Here is a 25,721-nt window from a genome sequence, read left to right as displayed (position 1 = left end):
GGAAACTGACACTTACTCACGTATACCTATTAACACAAGTAGGCATTACAAATAGTAGAGGTTTCCCTTGTTCTAGGGATAGTAATTACACATAAACCAGTATAAGTGATCAGAAACCAGTCTAAACCTGTAAAAGAACAAAAGTTCAGTGCATGCAGACCAGTCTAAAATGGCCAAACTGGGTTGAAGATAGACCTAGATGGGTCCTGCCTGCACTTGTAACACTTACCAAACCCTGGTCTGCCCTGCAGTGAGAGCAGAGAAAGATTACTCCTCCTGACTCCTTCCCCCACATGCTGCAGCAGACCAGGGCTCAGGGGACCCTGGGTTGGGGCAGGAGAATTGAACTGAGGCATGGGGTACCCCCCCCCCAGCACGTGGGCAGATGCCTGGCTGCAGGGGCCAGCACCGACTTGGAGGACTGCAGGGTCAAGGCCAAGCTGCAGCCTGACCAGATGGGAGGGAGAAAAGCAAATTCCCCTCTGCTCCCATGGCAGGGCAGACCAGAGCTTGGGGGACCCCAGCCAGCTTGGGGGCTGGCACCTTGATTGTGGGGGGGAGGTCCTTTTCTTCCCTCCCCTGCAGGGTGTGAGGACAGCAGGAGGTTAGGTGTATGTGCTAGGCAGCTAATCAGAGATGGCCCCTGCTTGGCTGGGCTTAGCAATGGTCATCAGGCTGGGAGGTATGCTCTAGTGTCCCCGCCTTCTGGCCTGGGCCAGTGCAGTTATCTGGCTGCCTTTCCCAACTGAAAAGTGAATGCAAGTTCAGCTCATTATCAGTTCAATCTATGCAACTCAGAGAAACCTGTGAAGACTGAATTGATTCCAGCTTGGGCTTGCTGACTGTCTGTCAAAGTGAACGAGTCAGAGGCTTCCAAGGTGTAAGACATTATTTCATGTATATACATTACATTTTTACTGGTATAAATGACTGGAAACCAGTCTATACCCTTAGCAGAACAGAAGTTCAGCACACAAACTAGTTAGTTTAAAAAAAAAAAAAAATCACAGAACCCGGTCTAAGATCCTTTCCCCTCCCCTCCCAAACAAAGGGCATGTTCTCTTTGGTACCCATCTCAACTATGCCACTTACAGAAAAACACATCGCTTAGATCAATTCTGCCTCAAGCTTTTTGAATGTCTGTACCTAGTGTATGGGATATGATGATGGAATTGAGTGACTAGGTGAGAACAGTATAGGTTCCACTGACTTTCTACAGGTCTTTTACCTCTAAATTCACTTTTCCACTTTTCAAAATCCCACCAGCATAGCTTGCAGTCTCACAGTTAAATTCTTTGAGTACTTCCACAATAGAGCCTTTTTCCAGGAAGCATGTAATTTGATAATAAAATATTTGAATGAGGCTGAAGGCCGCACTGTCCATCCATCACATTATTACATATGAATCCCTATGTAACAGGTGTACTGCTACAAGAAACAGATAAATAGCTAACAAGTCTACTTCTTTCTTTTACCCACCACACTGCTTACTGTAATCCACTCACCAGCAGGAGTCTCATTCAAATGAGCCTCCTAAGGATCAAAGTTCCCATCCTGTGTAGAAAACTACAGCAGATAAGTCTGATTAAGACAACACAGAGGGTGGGTGTTTTTATCAGCTTTTTAGCCCCAGCTCTCTACTTTACATTTCCTAGGCTAATGACATTTTCTAAGTCAGAATTAAAGAGAAAACTAGCAGCCATGCCTATTTTAAAACCCAGTTTCCAGGTTTTTGTTACATTCCTAAACTTCATCCATTCAGGCTAAAATTTTCCATACCATGTATCTGTCTCATGTTGACTTAGAAAAAAACCAAAACAAAACAAACAAACAAAAACTGTATAAGAAATAATTCAAACATTTCCCAGAATTCTCAAAATTTGTATCTTATTTCTAATCGGAATTCATCTAGCTCCACCTTCCAGCCTTTGTTTCTTATCCTTTTCACCATTAGATTACAGAGCTCATTAATACCAACTATATCACCCCCATGAATGTACTCAGACACTAATCAAGTCTCCACACAATCTTCTTTTTGATAAGATCAACAGATTGGGCTCTTTAAGTCTCTCCATATAAGGCATTTTTCTAGCTCTTGCATCATTTTTGTGGCTCTTTTCTGCAGCCTTTCCAGCTTTTCAATGCCCTTTTAAAATGGGAATACCAGAATGATAGGCCTTATTTTAACTGCGGTCTTCCTAACAAGATAGAGCAGTACTTTTACCTATCTTGTCAGTTGTTCCTACTCACCGTTTGCCTGTTACACATTCAAGGATGGCACTCGACTTTTTGTGTCATAATACTGCACCAAGAGCTATCAATAGATTGCTTTTCCACTGTGATCCCTAAGCCCTCTTCCAAAGTCACTGTTGTCCAAGACAGTCATTCTGTAGGTACAACACAAATTCTTTATTCCTTTTTAACTAGCTACATTAAAAACATGGTTTGGCCTGAACTGACTTACCAAGCAGTCCAGATCAATACATAACACTTGCATTATCTACCCTTCTACAACTCCGTGTTATCTGCAAATTTTGATTCAGCAACAGTTTTATATTTACTTTCAAATAGAGCCATTAAGGGAACTCAGACTTAGTCTTGAATTGTGCAGAACCCCACAATGGATATGACAAGTGGAAGATTATTAGAGCTGTATGCTTAAGTTCTCTAAGGGTTGCATTTTTACTGAACATACTCCATCCCAGGGCTGTACAGTTTGAACAGGACTCTCCTTGCTGTTACTTCTGTAGATGCCAGGAGTCACTGTAAAACCAAGCTTTGGAAATGAGAAAGGACCTGTCTCCACTTTCCACAAAGTGTTCTCCTAGCTAGCATTCAAGCATCATGAGGAAGTTAAGACCATAGAAGACTGAAAAGCAAAGGGGGAAGTCACAGGATAGTTTTAAAAACTCTCATCATACTAGAAACAGTTTCTATAAATTATGCTGCCTGTATATAATAGGTGAAGGTATGAGAGAGAGGCATGTACTTGGCATGAATATGATATAACCTATATAAAATCTACTTGTCATTTCACTGTCCAGAAGTAATGTAACCAAACCAAAAACTCTTGCCAATAAAACCTTTATGCCATGCTACATCACCTTGTCTGCATACACATAAAACTTCCATGTGTATGTTTGCAAGAACTGTTGTTCATTGTATATGAACATTTAGAACTATATTTAAAAAAAATCCATTGTGCCATGCTGAAAATCTTTCTAAACAGAATATAAAATCTGTCAAACATCGCTATCATTTCCATTCAACCACTGGCCCATGCAATACAAAAATACTCTAGGAACTGGCTATGAAATGCTTGCAGTTAATGACAGGTGATTTCAAATTTCGTACACTTCCTTCAGTTCTTTAGGATTTCATGCACTTCTGCATTTTCAGCCACCTACATAAACTATAGGCATAATATAAAACAAAAAGAGCAAGAAAACAAGCTATTCTACTTATAGCGCTTTTTTCTTCCTGATACCAATTGCCTTTCACTACTATTAAATTCAATGGGCATGAGAACACTCAGTGACTCTCAGGAGACCTTCATGATCTGGCAGGGTCAGACCTTAGTTCAAGGGGTCTGGATATATATTTGCCCTTTAGATCAGAGGGACCTGCTTATGTGGAGAGAGAAAAAATAACTCCCCATCTCACATCAGGTTCAGTGACATTGGGGCATTGAGTATTGGGTCTGAAATTGCACTCTGAGAAGTACAAACATTGTATTTCAGTTATACCAGTAAAGTCAATATTGTTACTCCAGAGTATGCAATACAAGCAGAATCTGGCCCTATATAATCACATGCAAGTCAGCTAACGAATGCTGTTGATGGAGAATACCTTATATTATGAAAGTAAATGAGATTCTCCCCCCTCCCCCACCCACATATACCACACTAAAAATAGAGTAATTTTTGTCCCTAAAACAAATGTCAGTAACTACCACAAAGAAAAAATTACTTAAAATTAGGACGATTATACCAAAATGCAAGAAAAAAAAAATCAGTTAAAAAAAAAAAAAAAAGAATTACCTTGGTCTTATTTTTCATTAGAAAAAGCAGATTTCCTTTCAGACGGCACCATCTCTCTCTCGGTTCTGTATGCAAAGAAGTGAGAGATTAATAAAAACAACCTTTTGTCTTTGCACATTAAATGCTTCTTAAAGAAGATGCATTAGTAATAAAGGTCAAAGAAGAAATCTTAAAAAAAAGACTTCATTCAGCAGCTGCCTATGTACAACATGCTGTTAAATGCCAGGTAACATCCCAGAAGGTTTCTTCTACCCCGCAGCTGAGAGAATTGGTGACTGCAGCATATATTCAACTATGTTTTCTTTGCTTTTCTCCCTTTCCTCACATGGGAGCAGAAACTGGCACTTTAGCATGGAACAGCTTTTGGTTCCATCATTTCAACAGATAAATCTTACTGGGACATAATATTTACTATTTTACTTGGATTATGACAAATTGAACTCATCTAAATGTACAGTTATCTGAAAACACCAAATGAGAACTAAAATATTTATAGAAGCTTTCTAGTTTTGCTACTTTACCATTCCTTGACAGAAAAATGAACAGTGTTACAGTGCATGATTTCTGTATACTCAAACTCTTTTAAAGAGAGGAAAAAATGTCAGAGATTAACTTTCCAAAAATAATCTTTATTCAAAAGAGATGCATGTTACTAAACTCATCTGTATTTCAAAATACAGCCTGATATATTGGATTACCTTCCTACAATTAAATCTTTATTGACAAAAACAGGCTATGTAGATACAACAAACTAAAAACAAACAAAAAAAACCCCCACAAGTCTGGAAGGGACAGAAAACCTTCTGTTTCAGGAAATAGCCCTCACTAAATTAGAGGCTGATTTCAGAAAACCTGTGCTTGGTTACTGTATGGGATTTTTCTATGGGATCCTTGCACCTTTTTGGAAGTAGCCACTAAAGACAGGCTATTGATTAGGTGGACTGCTTACAAGTTCTAATAAGAATATTTCTTTGTCCTGATAATTTTACTGAAGTCAATTAAACTAGGCTTCAAAAATAATTTTGGCTACAGACTACTGGAAAGTGAGAAGCTTGCCTTTGTCAGCAATGGGTATAATGATATCACATTCTTTAAATAACTTAGATTCTTAGTACATAAGTATAGGATAATACTCCTGAAGTACAAAATTCAATACAACGTGGAATGGAACAGAATGAAGTAATGCAGTATTGTTACTTGAAGTCTGCAGACAACACCTCTAGTGTTATATTTCACTCTAAAGCATTAGACAAGCATTTTATCAGTTTGAGTTCTACCTCTAGCCTGAAGTAAAACAGAGAAGAAAAGAATCAAACCAGTTGAATGTTACTGCTGATCCTGGAAAAATGTCTTTGCAGAAGCAGCAGCACTGAATTAGTTCATTGGAATAGAAAAATCTAATGAAATATCAGGCTTGAAGAGACAGGCTGCCTTCAGATGCAACAAGCATTTACTATCCACAGTCTGGTACAAGAAATGGTACCTATGAGCAGAATCCAGAGACCACAGCAAAGTTTGGTTTCTGTATTTTTCACTAGTGCGCTGTCTGCAGGGGGAGCCTCACTCAGTCTTAGCTTATCAGCTAAGAGATCAGGCTTGTTCCTGTGGTTGGTGAATATCTGCACCTCTTGTCTCCACACACACACACACACACACCCCCCCCCCCTTATAGGGCAAGTGGGGGGAAAAAAAGCATATTCTCTATTGTGGGAATTATTACATTAGGAATGATTTTACAGCTAAACAGGAGTGATTTTTTAACAACAGCCTAGGGAACAGACATTTATTCAAGCTTACTGGAAATTGAGATATATTAAACACATTACCATACAAGGCAACAGAAACCTGTATGGGAGAGGGTGGGAAGACACTGGGCTACAAAAGTTTGCTGAAACAGGAAACACTTTAACTTTTTTGTGAAACTGGAATTCTAGAAGGTTCCTGATCATGACTGGCAGCTAAATGTCATTACAATGCAGATCAGTATTTTCCCCAGAAAAATCATTTATTGGGCAAGCCTCAACAATTGTTATATCGCACGTGCACACACCCATCCACCATAATGGCATGCTTTATAAGAGCAGCTAGGTAAGTTAACTTAGCTACTGAAAATGTAGTTGAAAGAAGTCATTGGACAAATGGCAAGACTAATTGGAGGACTGGACCAAAACAAATCTCATGAGGTTTAACAAGGACAAGTGCAAAGTCCTGCATTTAGGATTGGACAATCCCATGTACCAGTACGTGCTGGGGGGCTGACTGGCTGGGCAGCAGCTCTGCAGAAAAGGACCTGGGAGTTACAGTGGACAAGAAGCTGAATATGAACCAACAGCGTGCTCTTGTTGTTGCCAAGAATGCTAATGGCATACTGGGCTGCATTAGTAAGAGTGTTGCCCGCAGATTGAGGAAAGTGATTATTCCCTTCTATTCAGCATTGGTGAAGCCACATCTGAAGTACTGTGTTCAGTTTTGCCCCCCCCCCTCCCCCACTACAGAAAGGATGTGGACAAATTGGAGAGTCCAATGGAGGGCAACAAAAATGGTTAGGGAGGTGGGGCACATGACTTCTGAGGAGAGGCCGAGGGAACTGGGTTTATGCAGTCTGGAGGAGAGAAGACTGGCGGGATTCAATAACAGTCTTCAATTATCTGATTGGTGGTTCCAAAGAAGACAGAGCTAGACAAGGGGTGGGCAATTATTTCAGCTGGAGGGCCGCTTAATGAGTTTTGGGGTAATGTCAAGGGTCACATTCATCTTTTCCCCCTCTCACCATCTCTCCCTCCTCCTCCTCCTCTGTTTCTCCCTCTGTTCATCTCTCCCTCCCTATCCATGTCTCTGTCCCTCTATTCCTCTGCCTGTCTCTCTCTCTCTGTCTTCCCCTCCTCCCCTCCCTCCAGAACCCAACTGAAGCTGTAGTTCACTAAGAGCCTCAAGGCCGAGCTATGGACCCAGGCTGGGTGGGCAGCTGCATCAGTTTCAGCCAGTTTTGGAGGGAGAGGGAGAGAGACAAGAAGAGAGAAGCTGCCATCCACCCACAGCAGCTCCTGCCTGGGTCCACAGTTGATGCCTCTGGCAGGCAGCTGGGTCAGGGCTCTGCGCAGGAGCTTCCAACACACTGGGAGAGTGGTGGATTAGCTGCAGACACCTCTGGCAGGTTCTGCATCCAGGCTCCTGAATCTGCCCACTGCATCGAAAGCTGACACTGCTGCCCACCCACTGTGGGGGAAGCCCTGCCCAGGTCCTCAGCTGATGTCTGATGCTGCTGAGCCAAAGCAGTCCCGCACACCTGCCCAGTACCCTGCAGCAGCTGGAGCCACTGGCTGCCCGCAGGCCAGATCCACTGAGTTGGTGGCTATCCACTTGCAGGCTGGATTAAATCTGTTGGTGGACTAGATCTGGCCTGCAGGCTGGATTTTGACCACCCTTGAGCTAGACTGTTCTCAGTGGAGGTGGATAACAGAACAAGAAGCAATGGTCTCAAGTTGCAGCAAGGGAAGTTTAGGTTAAATATCAGGAAACAACTCAGGGTGGGGGGGATAGTGAAATCACTGGAACAGGCTACCCAGAGAGGTTGTGGAATCTCCATCCTTGCAGGTTTTTAAGGCCCAAGCAGGCAAAGCTTTGGCTGGGATGATATAGTCAGGGATGTTCCACCATTGAGCACGGGGTTGGATTAGATGACCTCCTGAGGTCCCTTCAAACCCTCATTTTCATTTTAAAAGGTATACAGTATCACTCAAGCATTAGCACTGGAGAAAACCAAAAAGCCCACTGATAAATGTGTGATTAGTGAAACTGAAAGCTGACAGCAGCAGCCAAGCACGTGCATCAATAAACGATAATTTCTCATACAAGGTACTTTTACCTATTCATTTTTTTTATACAAGCTATTTTTACCTATCAAAGTTCCATCCCCGACCACTCTGCAAGTCTTCAATTTTCCTTCCTTATCAAAACAAGCTGATGGTCTTCTAGCCAGTGAAGCCAGAACTTTGGCATTGAACCTCACTGGATTACAAGTGAAGAGGAGGAGTAAGGGATGGAGGAAAATAATTATGATGGTAACGAATTGTTGAAGCAAAATCTAAAAAACAGCAGACATCAAGGTCAACTGAAATATTAGAAAAGAAAAAGAAAAGAAAAAGAAGATGCTGCTATATACTATGATGCTATACCGGATCTCATGAGCATGCTATATATACAGTTTATATTCTTTCAAAATATGAAAGTGTCACGATTAACATAAAAAAAATCAGTGGAAGGCTACATTACTATTCTTTCTATTAATAAAATTTGATAGCAGCATCTATATTAACTTTGAGTACACTCCCTCCCCAAGCTTATGCAGGAAAATGATTTTTATGCTGTACTTCCATGCACAATTTTACAATTCCAACCAGTAGTACACTTATCTATGGAATAAACTAAAATATTCAAGCTTGCATTCATGTAAATACATAAAAAGAGAAAGAATCCCATCTCCAAAGCCATTCACATCTTCATTTGAGTAGCATTATTAACTAATGAAAAATTTACTAAATATTATTTGGGTTGCTGTGATATGATCTCTGTGACTGAATTCCTCATTTGGGAAAAACAATGTGTCAAAACACCCCTGTCTTATCTTCCTTGGACATTTCTTGCAGTGTTTTCAGAGAATTATACATTCAAACAATAAAAACAAAAGTTCTGAATATGCAGTTCAAACAAACTAATTCTATTTTAAGGATAATATCTGTTAGTGGAGACGGAGGCATGGTGGATGAAAAATATTTCATTATTGGAGTAATGCTGCATAAAATGTCACTTCTGTCTTTGGATTGGGACTGAGTCATGCTAGAAGAAAAAACAACATAGGAACAAATAGTTTAAAACATGTATCTCTTATTGCTCAGGAAGTACACTACGGTTTTATAAATCAAACGGTAACATTAACAGATAAAATCCTACCTTCAAAGATTCTTCTTTATAGCACATCTTTTATTATCATTATATATATCCAAGAAATTCAGGTTTCTCAGATGGGTTTTAGTGTTTCTGCATGTTCAAAAGGCAATGGATAAGCCAACTTCAGAAGAAAGATTTTTGCTGCTAAACAACAAACCTCTACAACTACCCTTTTGTTTTTCAAAATGGAAGCAATGGCATCATCAGAAAATAAGTTACTGTGTTTCCTTGAATCTAAGACGTGGCTTTGTTCCCGCATTTAACATGGGGGAGTCTCGTCTTGGATTTGAGTACAAGCGGGGCAGGGGAGGGGGCAGGCAGCTGTTGCAGCTCCAACTCTGGCACCAGCCAGGGTCGGGGCTGTAGCCACAGCCAAACAGCCATCTACCATACTCCATCACCGGCCCCCACAGCCTCTTGTACCCTCATCTGCACCACTTCCACCACCTCTGCTCCCCATACCACCACTCACCTTCCAAAGCTCTGGCCCCATGCTGGCCAAAGGTATGGAGCACATGGTCACTCCAGCCTCTGCCCGGCCAAACAGTAGTAGTAGATGTGGCAGCAGCTCCAGGGCTGGGGCCAGAGCTGCAGTAACCACTGCTGCCAGGCTGGGGGAGGCAGGGCTAAAGCGACCATGTGCTCTGTACCCCAAGCCACAATGGGCCCAGAGTTGGAGCCATGGAGGACAGGTGACAGCGAGGGAGCAGGGGGGTGGCAGCAGGAGCCAGGTAGATGGGCATAGGTATGGCGGGATGGGCAAGTGCGGAGAAGGGTGCCTAAGTAGCACTTTTCCTACTAGTAAAAATACATACAGTGAAACCAACCTAATTGCAAAACTAGTATTCAGAAGAGGATTCCATGAAATACTCCACATTTCTTAGCAAAATCCAAAAAAGAGTCTTGAATATTCTTATAAAAAATTGCAGAAATAATCTTTAGGCAGAAGATGAGAAACTTGATCCTTTAAAGAGCACGCAAACACTAGTAATCCTATGTATGAAAAATTATTAACGTACCAAATGGGCGCATCCACACATGCAAGCACGTGCGCTTGCAGCAGCTCAAATAGAAGCTGTGCAAATTTGAGCCGGGCTTTTTTGCTTCAGCGCACGTGCTCGGACATGCATTTTGTTGTGGAGCAAATTGTGCCACTTGGGGAAAAATAACCCTGCCTGGCTCCTCCCGGATCTTCAGCCAGGGGGAGCTAAAAAGCCCAGGGCCAGCACCTGTGCTGTCCCTAGCAGTATAAAAAGCTACCCTGTCCTGGCCCCAGCAGTATAAAAAGCCACCCTGGCAAGTAGCTCAGGGCTATTAGCATTCAGGAGCTTCTGGGGCCCAGCCAACTAGTACCTGTGGACACTACCCCTTGTGCCAGCTGGACTGCTGAAGCAGCCCTGAGAGTTTCCTGCACCCTCTACCCACTGCAGCAGTCTGGCAGTGGGGGCTGCTGCCTGGCTGTGACCTGCTGTATGCCTGCCAGACCTGGATGGGGGCTGTATAACCAGTAGAGGCATCTGCCCCTCTGGGCCAGCTGCCAGTAGGCTGCAGTTGCAGGGTTGGCCTTTGTGCAGCACTACTGACATTTGTGCCCCCTGCCTGGCCATCTGAGCAGCTACCACCCGGAAGACGTTCCAGGTGTGGTGGCCTGCTTTGAACTGTCAAAAAATGATCTCCTGGCCCCCTTTGTCCAGGAGCTCAGCCACCTCCAGCTGGGTCCAAGGTGCCAGCTCTGAGCAGGCAGGGTCCTGCCACTGGCCTCCCTAGCAGGAATTCTGGTGTTCCCTATTGGAAAACTGAAAAATCCCTGATAAAAAAAATCCAAAAGTCACTCTGTAAAATACCCCCAAATCCATGTTCCTCCACAAGTAGAAAAAAAGACCACTATAAAGACAGAAAGCAAGACAGAGACAGTGATCAGTTGGACAATGTTTGATTGATATATCTTACAGTGTTAAAGCAAGTCTCTTATCATAATAATAAAGTGAACTCCAAATACATGTTTCATGAATTCATGAATACATGTTTTGCTGCGCTCCCACAGGGCGATGGCCCCCACACAAGGGGTTTGGCCCCCCCAACAGGGCCTTTGGCCCTCTCACAAGGGGTATGACCCCCCAACAGGGGGTTCATCCCCCACACGAGGGGTACAGGCCCCCCAACAGGGGCCAAATGGCCCCCACATTGGCTACCACCCCTCTTGCAGGGCCCACATACCCCACCCCAGCCCTCCAACTGCTGCCCCACCTGGTCCCATCCCCCATCAGTTGCTGCAGCCCCAATGACTGCCCCACCCCTGCTCCCCCAGACCCAATGGCTGCCCCACCCAGCCTCACCTCCCCCATCTTGCACCCCCAGGCCCCCATGGCCACCCCCACAACTCCAGGCACCATCACTTAAGGAAAAAAAACAAAAAAAAAAAACAGAAAAAAAATGGGGGAAAAAAAGCCTCTACTTACCTTAGAAGCAGGGGTGGGGCGGCTCCAGGGCCTCCTGACAGAGCTGCCCCAGGGAGCACAGGGTGGAGGAGGGGGGGGCAGCAGGGCCCAGGCTGGGGCCGCTGGGGCTGTCACCCTGCCCTGCTCTTGTGCGGGCAGGGCCCCAGGCAGCCAGACTGCAGGTAAGTGCTGGTGGGGGGTTTTTTGGTTTTTTTTAAAACTATGGGGTGCGGTGGCAGGGATTGGGGGGCTTGGGGGGGATGGGGCCAGCCAGGGCAGGGGCCTCGGGGTGGGGGGGCTGGCAGGGGTCAGGGGGACTGGGGGAAATGGGTAGAGCCGTCGGGGGTCCGCCCATGGTTCCCTCCCCCCTCCCCCAGCCCCCCCCCGACCCCTTACTCACCGGCACCAGAACCCTGGTGCTGAAACATGCAGCCTGGCTGGCCACGTGTTTCAGCACCAGGGTGAGGGACAACCATAGAGACGTTCTGGCAGCCAGAGTGTCTCCGTAGAGGACCCAGCCTCTAGTTGCCTCAGGGCACGGTCACAGACTGTGCCCTGCTCTGCTTTTTTAAACACCAATTTTTTTTTTAGACCCCTGGATATCCAGGGGTCTAATTTTCTCCCCGCACACGTGCCTGTTGCCCTGCCTCAAAGGGGTTTGAGGCAAGGCAAGAGGCACATGCGTGCTCAAGTGGATGCGCCCAATGGTTTCAAATATTGAGACTTAAATGTTTTCTACTGTATCATGCCATTTGTTTCCCTGCATTTCAAAATCTGCAGCATTTATTCCTCAACTTTTTCTATCCCTTTCATCTCCACTGACATACTATGCAGGTGCAGAAATTTGCCCCCATTTTGCAATCTGAGTGCAGGTACACACATTACACTTTTACCAGTATAAGCGATTAGAAACCAGTCTGTACCTGCAACAGAGCAGAAGTTCAGCACAGACTAGTTTTAAAATGGCAGAACCCAGTCTAAGCTTTAACACCCACCTCCCTCCCAGAGGGCAAATAAGTGTTCTGTTCACTACCACTCTAAACTATGCTGCTTACAGAAAACTGCATAACTTAGATTGATTCCACCTCAGGCTTTTTGAACGTCTGTACCTAGCCTTAAGGATCACAACTGTATAATTTCTATAATGGTTACTATCACATGGTATACAAATAAGACATTACACTAAATAATAGTCCAACCCTAAAAAGATTTTTGAGAGATGAAAGTTCAATGAAGAAGAAAAAAACATGCAGATGCTTTCTGAGCTGAATAATTTCCAGAAAATTAATGATGATCTATGAAAGGACCAGCTTGGCCTGTGCCACATGGCCAGCAGTGGTGGGAGAAAATATTATTTCAGAGGTGGGCAGTGCAGGGCAGCATGGGGCCGCCCTTCCCTCCCACAGGGCCATTGCAGGGCCTGTGCGCAATAGGGGTGCTGGGCACAGCACTGCAGGGGCAGGGTGTGTCAGTGGCGCTGGAGCAGTGGAGCCGTATTTGGTGGGGCTAAGCCCCATGAGCCCTAGCCTTCTGCTGTCTGCATATGGCTAAACAGGGAGTTTTGGTTTGGAATGTTTGGTACCCATTCTGTTTCATAAACTGTATTCTGATAGATGAAAGAGTTTAGGGGTTGAGAATTTTTTTTTTATTAAAAGCTCAGCAGTGGAATTTGTATAGCTGCTGCTAATTGGTCATACAAACAGGCTCCCTGCCTGCTTTGTTCTGTAGCTCCTTATTTTTGGACAGTTCTGTCACAAGTGTGTCCTCGTTGAGGTGTCACAGTGCAAGGAAATTACAATTCCCTTTGTATATTTCAGCACTCCATCTTTCTTAAAAATATGTGTATTTTTTTTAAACACATTACATCTGTGACCTAAATCTGTAGCTGATGAATTCCAGCCCATCTTCTGCACTTCATATGCTTATGCCCTTACTGCTGTCTTCCACTGTGTGCTAGACTGCTTGTGTAAAGGAAAGTCTGGCCCCCAGGTAGCTTGGCCTTGAATTAGAGAGCTATTAAGAACCACCACCAAATTGAATTAACCTTAACAATGTAGCCAGACGTGAGACTCTTGGCCACCCCCTGCTCGGTGTGCCAATGACTCTTACAAGCTATACTGAACACAAAAGTACAATATAGGTGGCAGTTCAGAATGAAAGAGTCCTAGAAATGAGATAAGGTGTGTTCTAACAGTACAGGCAACCCCGGCTTAGTGCTCTTAATTGGTTCCTGAAAAACTGAGTGTTAAGCAAAACCGAAACTATTTAACGATCAGAGATGGCAACCGTAAGTGTTTTTAATGACCAAACATGGCAAGTGTGAGCATTATAATGAAACTCACTGAGCGCTAAGTGAAATCAAGTATCAATTTAAAATGAGTGATATAGCGAAATAGTACTAAACAAAACAGTGTTAAGGGGGGATTGCCTGTAGTTTGTAATACTCTTTCTAATAAGGGACCAGAAAAAAAAGATTTAGCAGGAGGGAAAATGCAAGAAGAACCTGAACTCCTTGGAACAGCACCAACACCCAAAGAACCTCAGGAGGGGTACATCAAACATGGAGAGATTGTACAAGATGTTCATCATTTTCCATAAAACCATATATTTTTGTGCTTTACCTATCAGGAAAGCATAGAGGGTTAAAAAATCCTTTACTAAGTCTTTTAACTTTACATTATCCTATGCAGAAGCTAATGGAGAAACCAGAGGAGTCAGAGAAGAAACCAGAGCTGCCCTCTTGCTTTGGGACATCCCCTATCCCAAAGGGGAACCAGTGCTTTGGGGTCTGTTCTCCAGGACTTTATGAGAGAGTCCTAGGGAATGCCCAAACCCAAGTCACTGAGATCCAGTTTGGTTGTAATACAGCAGCTTGGTAACCTTCTGGTCAGAGCTGGGACAAAACTAAAGAAAAAAAATTACAGAAAATGTCCCTCATTGCTGTGCTGGTGGTTCTCTCGTAACAGGCAGGGAGATTTTTTTTGGCTTAGTGAACCCCTTCCCTTTTCCCTCATGAAGCCAGCATCTTCCAAAAATCATTGCTAACGGGGGGGGGAGGGGGGGGGGAGAGTCACATTGAAAATGCATCCCTAACGTTTTTCATCTTTCTGCAACCATCAGTTGTACGTAGATCAGACAAATCAGTTCCCTTCTAAATAAGCAAAAACAATAATAAGTTCTAAATAAGCAAAAACAATAACTTTTTTACATTAGGAGCCATTTTGTATAGTTCTTAGTCTTTGGAAGGCAAAGGGAATCCAGTTTATTCACTCAGTCAGCTTTTACAGCTGCTTTCTGCAGACATGAAGTTGTTTTGAAATTATAGGAAAGCGATTCAAATAAAGATAAACAAGAACTTTGAACCATTCTAACTGTTAGAGGTTATGAATGTAGATGCACCAACACAATAAATAGAATGAAAAGGGAAAAAAAACCCAAGTATTTTTAGCCACTAATATATGTTTTGTATTGTAATTACAAGCAAACAAACAAAAAGCCTTGTTTTCCTTTAATTGCAAGGATTGAAAATGACACCTTGATCCTGTTTGTAAGTGCTAGAATGAGAAATCAAAACAAGCAGTAAGTGCAAGCACTATTATTCACTTACTAAAATGGTTCTAGGTCAGCATCATTTAGCCTTATCCAGATAGGCCTCTGCAAATAAGACTCCTACATAAACCAACAATTCCACAAAATAATTCACAGCTGATCAGCAACTCGTATTTTCGTAAAAGAATCAGAAAAACTAATGAACAGTACTTTGTTAGATTAGGATGACTGCCAACTAGTAATAGTTTAAAAGTAGCAACTCAAAGCAATGACTGCAGGGAGGTCAGCGGCAGCACTATCAAAAACTGCCATTGCCTCCATGACCACTTGCACAGCATTTAGAACAACACTTTGATCATTTTCCTTTCAAGCTCCAAATTTCCTACGATGAATTTTTAAATGTTAGTCAGCACAAAAGAACTAAGATCATAACATTTTGTAGCTTTTATTCATATTGCATTTAAATTCCAAATATTTAGATAATAATACTCAAATCACTGCAAATCTGTTTTTGAAAGTACAGGGCTTTTGATTGCACAGACTCTAAGCCCTTAAATAAGATCAGTAAAATTGTATGTCATCATCCTTACTGACAATCTTTTCCAACGTAAAAATGTTTTACTTAATTCTAAAAACCCTCAGAGACCCCGTCAAAAGTTTTTATTCTCATTCGTTTCCTCTTCCCTTCCTCCCACATTTGAAAAGGCACAATACTTTTAGTTATAAACACACCACATTACGCAGTTTTAGAGTCTGAAATCTTCTGGGCACCCTGAAGAGGAAAAAAAACCAAACAAACCAAAAAACAAAACACTTTTTCAAAAGAAAAGCTTCCATTAGAGATTTCGTAATTTTTATCGTCATGAACTCTTGTACTAAAACAGTTTTTTGTTCCACTGTGATACATTGCTTGAAAAAAGACAAATGAGATATTTCTAAGTCAGTGGTCACCAACTAGTGGACCTCGATCCACCAGTAGATCTCGGAGCCTCTTGGAGTCAATCCGAGGCTGGGGTTGGGGGTGAGTGCCTGCATACACACATGCACGTGCCCCAGCCCAGTAGGTCAGTCCATGGGGGTGGGAAAGGGTGGGGGCTAGATCGAGGCCCCCATAGTAAGGGACAGTGCCATAGAGGCATGAGCAGGGGTAAGGTGAGTGGGGTCCCGGCCAGGTGGGACCTACCTGCTAGGGAGGTGCACCCCAAAGTAATTTTTTATCCTTCTGCCTCAATCTGCACCCCCCACACCCCACTTTCCCTCTCCCCAGACTTACCTGCTGGGCACATGCACAGTATGAGCAGCCCAGCCTCTTTCTGCTACTCCAATCTCATGCCTGGGGCCAGAGGAAAGAAGTGGAAGCCAAAATGTGAGAGGGGAGGCCCCTGGAGACCTGGACTGCCACCGCATCAGGAGTCATAGGGGGAAATAGCAGCCAGACAGGAGCCCACAGGCAATGAAGACTTAATATATGGGCTATATGCAGCTCACTAGCTGCCCATTGGACAGCTCTACTGTAAGGAAAGGGTCAGATTTTGGTGCATAAATCAGATCCCTCCAAGTATTTTAATATTATTAAAGCCTGAGTCCGTCCATCCATAACGCTTTATTTGCACTCTGATAGGCTGATAAACGGTCAATCAGAGTGTGAACAGGTGTTCAAACAGAAATTGGCGGTGGTGGAGTGCCGCCATGATGGTGGGGACACAGGGGATGGAGGGGGGGGCAAGGTCAGTACAGTTGGCCTCTCATCCGCTATTCCCTCCTCCCTGGAGGCAGGGGCAATGGAGTGAACGGAATGCGGGGGGCGAGGCCAGCAGCACTGGCCTCACTCCCCCTGCCCTGCTCCCTCCAGGTAGCAATGATAGAGCAGGGGGGTGGGGGGGCGGTTCCAAACCTGCTTCTGCCATTCCCCCACCACTGCCGAGTCGGCCTGGGTCCACTGCTCCCCTCGCCACAGCAGCCCATCTTCTCCCCACCCTTGGGCCAGGCCTCCCCTGCATCAGGCCCGGACCCACTCCTCCCCTCCTCTCACTGTTCCAGCAGGGAGGGGGACCAGACCCCAAGCAGCAGGAGGTGAAGGGGGAGTGGGCCCAGATGGGGAGAGCACTGGGCACCGTCACCACATGCTTTCCCCCCACCATCATTCCTGACAGGCAACCGACTAGTTTTAATGATAAATAAGGACAACTCAGTGAGTCAGTTTCTAATTAGCGGTACACACAAATTGTAGAAATTCAGCCTTTAAAATTAATACGGAAAAACTGCCTTCCAACATTTATTAGAGGAAAGCTGTTGCAAGTTCCATCTAATGCAACCATATCTTCCCCTTCAAAATGTTTCCATTTTCTTTTTCATTATCCTCAACTTTACCACCTTACATTTAACAGGGAAGAAGAGAATTTGCCTTCATACAAAAGACAGTCCATGCTACTCCAAGAACATGCACAGAACTAACCAATGAGCAACAAGAGGCATACACAACCCCCCCCCCCCCCCCCAAAATTCCACAGCTCCCAAACTCAGGAGACCAGCACTAAGAAGGCATGACCTTCTTCCCTGAGCACTATATAACAGAATACTAAGCTTACCTCAATAGTTTTTGATTTGGGAGGAAATGTTGTTTAAAAAAAAAAAAATTAACTTTTCAATTCCAGGACATTATTTACTTGGATAATTAAAAACTCAAATAAAGTTCCTGAAAACAAGATCCTTAATACACATGGACTATTGAAAGTACACAAATACCTTTTTTCTAATTAAAAAGGTAATATCAGTTGAGACCATAACAACTGCTGAATGAATAAAAATGGAAAATACTTCAATGCCATTATATTAAAAAGTAATAAATCATTTTAACTGCACCATACATTATTAACAGGCAGTGAAGGTCTCAGTTTTAAAAGATGGTATGTTATCTACGGGAGGAACACACTCAGGGAAAGAGGTGAAACAGAGCAGATTGCCTCAAAAATTGAACAACAAATAAAGCATAAAAATGTAAGTCACATCAAGTTATTGTTTTAACTGTCTATTTCTATAATAGCTGGCCATAAGTTTCCTTGCCTGCAGTGCACCCCTCCCCCCCCCCGCCCACCAGGAAGAGACTTGTGCTCTCCAGGACACCCATGACAGTGGCAGGAGCGGGGGCATGGCCAGATGCCAGCTGGCATGGCCCCTTGAGGCAAGGGGGGCAGGGCAGGTGCGTATTCCCCCCCTCCTCCCCTATTCCCCTGTGGAACAGCAGCGCCAGGGTCTGCCTAGATGGGTGTGAGTGGTGGAGGTGGTGGCCAGGGTCTGACAGACCCCATCTATGGTACCCCAGTGGGAGAGGGGATGGAGGGGAGAAATAAGCCCCCTCCCTGCCCCCTTTACCTCAGGTGGCCATGCCGGGCTGGCACCTGGCCATGCCCCTGCCTCAGCTGTGAGGGGGAGTGGGGAAGGGGAAACCCTGACATGGGCTGCTCTGCTCCAGCCAGACACACCCCAGCATGCCACTGGGACAAGGTAGTGGGGAATTCAACACTGCTGTCCCCCATTCTTTGAGGCTGGTGCCAGGAATGGCCACACCCCCTCCACTTAAGTGATGAGGGGGCAAAATGCCTGACAGGCTGCTGTGCCCCTGCCAAGCAGACCCCAGCTGAGGTCCATGCTTGTGGGACAGGGGAAGAGGGAGGAAAATAAACCCCTTCCCTGTCCTCTTCACTTTAGGGGACCATGCCTACCAGCATCTGGCCATTCCCCAGCACCTGCTCTGGCTAGAGAGCAGAGGGGCAGGGCCAGCCCTGCTCCACTGGAGAAGACAGCACAGCCTAGCCCAGCCTAGGGCTGCAGAGCATGCTGGGGGGGCTATGATTTATTTTGAACCATGAAGGGGTCTGGGACAGAATTCCATAAACTGGTTTAACCTCAATCAGTTAATCTGATTGACTTTTATTAGTAAATGTTTAGGATTGTGAATCCAAAAAAGATGACAAAGCCGGTAGGGAAATACATAGCACCCGAGCGAGGGACTAACAATAGAAGGATGGGGGTGAGGAGGGGAACACAACTAGGTTACAGGAGATACAATGTTAGCCAAGTAAGCCCGGGGGTGGGGGGAAGTGGAGGGAGGGGGTTTGCGACGCTGAGAGAAAAAGAAGATAGATACATACAAACCCATTACGATGGTCTGCAATGGTGGAAGAGGTGGTTCAAAGAAAAAGTGTCTCAGTCCATATAGAGTCTCATCACAGGGGTCCTCTTCGGGTGGAGCAGGGTCGTCCATAGTTGAAGAATCCTCTTGAAGTGAAGGTCCATCTGGTGCACAGAGGGGTTCAGGTCGTCCCTTCTGGGTCCGGTCCGGCGGCGGTTCATCTGGTGGGGTCAGAGTACTGGCAGTGGCCCGTGATGTGTTCCACGTAGATGTCACGGGACCAACGGATGGTGTCGGACACCAGGAGGCAGAGCATTAGCTTGGCGTAGCAGCAGGAGACATGGCAGGCATGCAGGACGCTCTCGTTGCTGGGGTCCCAGGCTCCAAGCGTTCCCACGATGAGTGCATCGACCGTCACGTCATAACCATGGCTCCTCAGGATGTCGGCCAGCGGGGTGTACTTCTCCCACTTGCGAGCCCGGGTGTCGGTGAAGGCTTGGCGCTGGTTCTTGAAGGGGATGGTTACGTCCATGATCATGACCTTCTTGGCCTCCTCATTGGTGATGACGATGTCGGGACACATCTGGCTCTTGCAGCCCAGGATGGTGCAGTTCATGGACATCTCCCCCACTGCGGCCGGGATGGCCCTCACCAGGCAGTTCTGGACAGCGTTGTGGCAGAGCTGCCAGGCTCTGGCATGCAGCTTGCAGCTACATAGCACATGGGGGAGGGTCTCTGCCACGTAGCCACACCATCGGCACCTCGTCCCAGTGGCCAAAGCTGACGGCCCCGTTCAGAGGCAGGCAGTTGAGGCAGGCGTGGTGGAAGAAGCACCAGTCCACGAAGTGCGTGAAGCTCCCACTGGGCATGAAGCGGTTGCTGGAGTCCCACTTCGAGGTCACATCAAAGACCATGCCCTGGTCAGGTTTGGCCCTCAGGTCGCCGGCATACTTGTTTCAGACGGCGTCCTTCAGGAACCTCTCCAGGAAGGTCCTCGTGCGGGGTGTCACTGTCACGGGGTCAGCATGTGGGCCTGGTTGCAAGGAGACTCCCAGCTCCCGGCGCTCCTCGGTCCAGGTCCAGGCACAGCCAATGCGTTTCCCAAGGCAGCGCATGGCACTGTGGGCTTGGCTCCACAGTGAGGCAAAGTCCCTGCTGTCTCTGCTGAACTCACCCTCCAGTGAGCCGCTGAGGAAGGTGGCCAAGTCATGTCTGGTCAGCTGCCTCCCAATCCTCTTGCAGGCGGTCTCCTCAAGGGCACTGGTGGCGATGGTACTTATGTTGCATCTAGGCAGGTCAGGAGGCGGAAGGTGTGGGTAACCACCATAATGTCGCAGAGGTCTCCCATGCAGGGTACGTTGGCACCTCCCTGCCGGTAGGGGATGTGCAGGACCTCACTGCTGGCCCTTAGCGGCAGGTGCAGTCACTTCTTGAGTAGCCGCCGGATCTCGGCATCCGCCTTCTTGAGGGGGGTCTTGGGGACCACCGAGCCTCTCAGGACAAACACGAAGTGGGGGAAGAAGAAAGTGTTCACCACGTCTATCTTCTGCCAGGGGGCCAGCAAGGCAGAGTCCAGCTTGTGGGCATCCTGCACGATCCCGTTGATGGTCTCCTCAGGCGTCTGCTTGGCCCGGTGGCCGGTGGGCATCCCCAGGTAGCAGTAGGCCTCGCCATCGTGCAGGTGCCTGGGACAGACATTGCATAAACTGGTTTGACCCAAATCAGTGAAGTCTGATACTATATTCAACCAGGTTTCTCTCAAACCCATTTCAGACATTTTCAAGCTGATTTATATGCACTATCTGTTCTGTTACAGGTTTAAACCAGTTTCTGATCACTTAAACCAGTGTGTGTGTGTGTGTGTGTGTGTGTGTGTGTGTGTGTGTGTGTGTAAATGTCTGTCCCTAGCCTTAGACAAGTCAAGGACTTTGAATACCATATGGTAGTGATCCAATGCAATTATGACAAAATGGGCTACATCTGTAATTGAAAAATTAATTCTTTTGCACTGTGCATTGACTAGTTGTTTGATCTTGTCCAACAACCTACTCACTGAAGTTCTAGCCAACCCTGGAAAAGCTGTTTTGATGAGTGGTTACAGGCCCATTGGAGAGAACTATCAACTGTGAAAAGCTCTCAACTATCAGCCTATCCCCATGGAAAAACTGAACTTTTTACTTAGGGATTTGCTTGCCTGGTGCAGCAAACAGGAAGAGAAAGGGTGCAGCTTCCCAGACGGAGTATGTGACACAGGAACAGAAACTTAGTGAAGTGCTGCTCTGTGCAGGGCAGTGAGCCATCAGCACTCACAAGGGGGAAATTGCAAGAGACAGATGGCAGAAGGAATTCTCATCGTACTAGAACATCAAAAAAAATAAATCAATCCTCAAGTTTACAAAAAGGTGAGGGCATGTCTCAGAACTTTGTTGTTTTCAAACAGAAGTCATGAGTTTTAAAAAGTTCTGTGATCAAGGAATGCAGGTTTAGCAAAGGCATTTCTTAATTTCCTGCCCTATTGTTCCCAAAGAAGTTAAACATAATGACTCCTGGCCTAAGCTGTGGGAATTCTAGGCTTCAAACTAGGGTCACAATCTCAAGTACATTTTCATGAGCAACACAGATATTTTACTGGAAGAGCTGGGCTTGTACCAGAGGCTGGATTGTGAGCTAGAAAGCCTGCTGTCCTACATGCAGCTCTGGGGCACCTTGTACATGTAATTTGTTCAGAGTTTCAAAGACCCCCAACGTGGAATCAATCTAAATGACACAGTTTTCTGTAAGTGGCATAGTTTAGCCTGGTAGCGAACAGAACATGTTCACCCTTTGGTTGGGGGAGGTTGGGAGGAGAGCAAATCTTAAACTGCATTCCACCATTTTTAAACTAGTCTGTGTATGCTAAACTTCTGTTCTGTTATGGGTATACCTAGGTTGTGTGTGAAAAACTTCTGTTCTGGTTATGCATATACACTGATTTCTGATCACCTGTACCAGTAAAAGTGTGATGTCTATACCTGGCCTTGGAGTCTCAGATACAGATTTTGTGGCATAGGTTGACTGGATGGTTGCTTCCCATATCCAAAAGGGAGGAAAGGATGCAATCCCTGAAATCAAGTCCTTAGCTGAAGAGAATCCTTCACATAGCAGCTGATGGTCAAAAAGACTGACAGGGAAGTCAAGAGTCTGGCACCCCACATGGGTCAACTTCTGGCTAAGAAAAGAGTCTTGTTTGGTCATCCATCCGCACCTCTGTCCTGCTGTAATACCAAGGCTCTATACACAAGTAAACCTCAGGCTCTAACTCAGGGCTGTCAAATATATGGCCAATAGAAAAACATTGCAGGCCCAGCAGCACTCCCAGAGAGGCTGGAAATTCGAGGAAGGAGCGAGTAGAGGTAGTGGCCACTGACAAAATCTGAGGTCCAGAGCCTTGCATGTCAGCATCAAGGGCTAGGGACAGACATTCAAAAAGCCAGAGCCTGAATTCATTCATTCTTTGCAGTTAGTCTAACCTGCCTAGATTAAACCAAATTTGCAAGTGAAAAGACATTAAAGAAATGCAGGCACATGCCTGCAGTGGCTCAGGCCAGGAACCGGGGGGCACTAGAGCACACTTTCAGCTGCAGGGAAGCTGACCTGGCGGTTGTGGTGGGGCATGACCCCAGCAGTAGCTTGGAGAGAACTGACCAGGGAGGAGATTTAATTCCCCCTTCCCTGTCTCACCAGCATGGACCTGAGCTGGAGTCCACTGGCTGCTCCCCCTTGCTGCTACAGCCACAAGGCCAGGACGTGGCCAGATGCTGGCCATTGTGACTGCCTGAGGCAGAGAGGGCAGGAAGGAGGGTTATTCCCCCTTCTTCCCTGCTCCCCTTCTGGAGCTGGCTTCTGGACAGGCCCCCACCCCTGCTTGCCCTTGCTCCATCTGGAGAGCAGAAGAGTGGGGCCAGCCCTGCTTTTCTGGAGCAGAGGGCACAGCCCAGCTCAGAGGGCATGCTGGGGGGCTCTGGTTTAACTTAAACCAGGAAGGGGTCTGGGACAGAAGGAGTTGCATAAACTGGTTTCAGCTCAATCAGTTAAGTCTGATATACATTCAGCCAGGGTTATCTCAAACTGGTTTCGGCAATTTTGAAACTAGTTTATGTGCACTGAACATCTGTTCTGTTACAGGTTTAAACAAGTTTCTGATCACTTAAACCGGTTTATGTGCAACTTCTGTCCCTAGCCAGGGGGGAAGAGGTGGCAGGGAGTACCCAGCCCATGGGGAAGGTTGAGTTTGATACCCCTGCCCTAATTGATCTGATGGATATTACAAAGACCAGAAGGTACTGTGGGCACATAAGGCAAGCGAGCCATACTGCAGTGAACAAACACGTCAACTGGTGCATTTTACTCCTTCCTGAATTTATTTTCAAGCATATTAGTCAAACAGGTACCTACAAAGCTGCTGTTACTGTGACTGCCTTGCTGTCAGGAATTTTTTTCTTTTTTTAAAATGCGAGACAGGGATCCAGAAAAGGATGCCTCTAAACAAAACAAGAGAAATTCTGCTAATAAATGGCTGTTGCCCTTGCCTATCACTGACTAATAACAAGGATGATGAATTTACAGGTTACAACTTTAACTATGCATACATACCCCTCACAGTAATATTTTACAGTAACAGTCCACTCAGTTTGCTCATGCAAGTTATTACCAAAGCACCTATGACAGCAGTGTCTCAACATATCTCAAGAGAGGAAAAAGTAAACCTGGAAAATGACTCAGTCTCTTCTCTGCTTTTCTTAAAGAAATCAGGGAATTTGAGGAGGATCAAGTTTTCACATCCCTTCTCTATGCTCTCCTCTCCGCCCAGCCACACACATTGCTCTTTCCCTTTCTTTTGTTTACTTTTGGTCCTTTTAGGAAACAAAGATGAAGCAGCACATTGTACTCTATTTTTAGAAAGCCAAGAGGTTGTCTTTTGAGCTTGTCTGGGTAACAAGGGTCAAGTCTTAACACACTGCCAAGAAAGACTAGTTTCTTGTTCTTAAAACCTTTATACTGAGGTCATGACACTTTCAGAGTAAATTTCCTTGTTTAAAGATGTTAGTAGCAGAAAAAAAAAACCAAAATTGAAAAAGATTTTTCTTTTATTATTTTTTGCCATTTATGATTTATTTGCTCTGCACTCTGCCAAGTTTGAACATGAATTTTGTTCAAACTTAGCAAAGTGCGAAATGCCAAACAACAAATGGTGAAAATTAATAAAACAACAGTTTTCCAGTTGTTTAAGATGTTGCTAGTAGCAGATAAAAGACTAATTATCTAACTGTCATTGAGTAACAAAAACACTATAATACTTGGTTTGCAGATAGTGGCAGGAAGATTTAAACCCCAAGAAAAGACTGGTACTATTTTTCTTTAAAGAAGTCCTTTTGTGAATTAAGGTTTGTAAAAAAGAATTTAAACAAAAATGGCAGGGCTAGACTACTCAAAGTATATCAGCAGCTATCCTTGTGTCACACTATGTAAAATGTGCTCATCCATTTTCAGCTGTCAACTGATTAAAGAGGTTTTGAAGATCACCAGACTGGAGAACTTTCCTACATTTTTATTAAGCTAAAGATGGATCTCAAAAACTTCATTCTCTAGCATCTCTACTGTTGCCTCTACTTTCACTTGGATCAGTTTCCGTTACCTGGATGCTAATGACACAACCAACCAACCAACCAACCAAAAAAAAAAATTCTGTTACAAACAAGCAGTTTCTATTACTATCAGGCCTGCTCTTCATCACAGCAAGCAACCTAGTATCAGGTTATTTACTACTAAATTCACACTCCAGAACATGACAAAAAATGCTTCCCAATACAACAACCAGCTGGAAAATTCTTCTGAAAAAATGATCACAGGCTAACGATTTGTCAAAAGTAAATGATAGAAACATCAACCAAAACATGACAAAGGTAAAGGGAAAGACCCAATTCATTGCAAATAAACTTCACAGTCTGGTGATTGACATCCAAGCCTAGCCTAGGGCCCCCACTGCACATTACAAGTATTGCACAATTAACTGGTTAATTGCACAATTACCTTAAAACCAGCTACCCATGCAAAGTACTTATCACATGATAAAAAGCTCCAAACAGCTATAAAGTTAGACCTTGAAAATGTGTACCAACTTTAAAGTTCAATAGCAACCAACTAAATTTGCACATGTAGCAGGGTCTCCCTTGAATCTGCATCAGACACACCTGAGCCCTGCGGATTTCATGCGCCTCCAAGCCCAGGAGATCATGGCTGCTGCAATCCCCCAGCTTCAGGCTCAACTGAGGGGGCTCCCAGCTGCAGAAGCTTGCTTCTTGCCCATGCAGGGGGAGCCCAAGATCAGGCTCCCCTTGCACCAACAGTAAGGCATGATGGGATCTCATGTGCAATTCCACAGTCACACCTTCAGCCATGCAAATGTGGTACGGTAAGAGGCACAAATGTGTGAATCATGTATCAGACCCCATCGCACCTTTACCTGCATGTATAGAGGGTGCCTAGCATTCCACTGCAAATGGTACCCTTATTAGTCTGTTCCTCAGATGAAACCATGGGAAAGATCTTACACAACTACCAGATTGTGAATAATTT

General features: G+C 45.1%; 1 protein-coding gene across 4 annotated transcripts in view; it reads right to left on the bottom strand.

Annotated features, from left to right (window-relative positions):
• The window catches only part of INPP4B (inositol polyphosphate-4-phosphatase type II B), a 606,962-nt gene that overhangs the window by 542,483 nt on the left and 38,758 nt on the right, over positions 1-25,721 (bottom strand). For all 4 annotated transcript variants that reach the window (XM_059722033.1, XM_059722036.1, XM_059722037.1 and 1 more), the window contains exon 2: positions 4,041-4,105. In XM_059722033.1, coding sequence (XP_059578016.1) covers positions 4,041-4,058 — 18 coding nt within the window. In that variant the 5' untranslated portion in view covers positions 4,059-4,105. The remainder of the gene's footprint in view (positions 1-4,040; positions 4,106-25,721) is intronic.

Source organism: Alligator mississippiensis, chromosome 2 (assembly GCF_030867095.1).
Source record: "Alligator mississippiensis isolate rAllMis1 chromosome 2, rAllMis1, whole genome shotgun sequence".
NCBI lineage: Eukaryota > Metazoa > Chordata > Crocodylia > Alligatoridae > Alligator > Alligator mississippiensis.
Note: the sequence above shows the minus strand (reverse complement) of the source record. Positions and strands in the feature narration are given on the sequence as shown.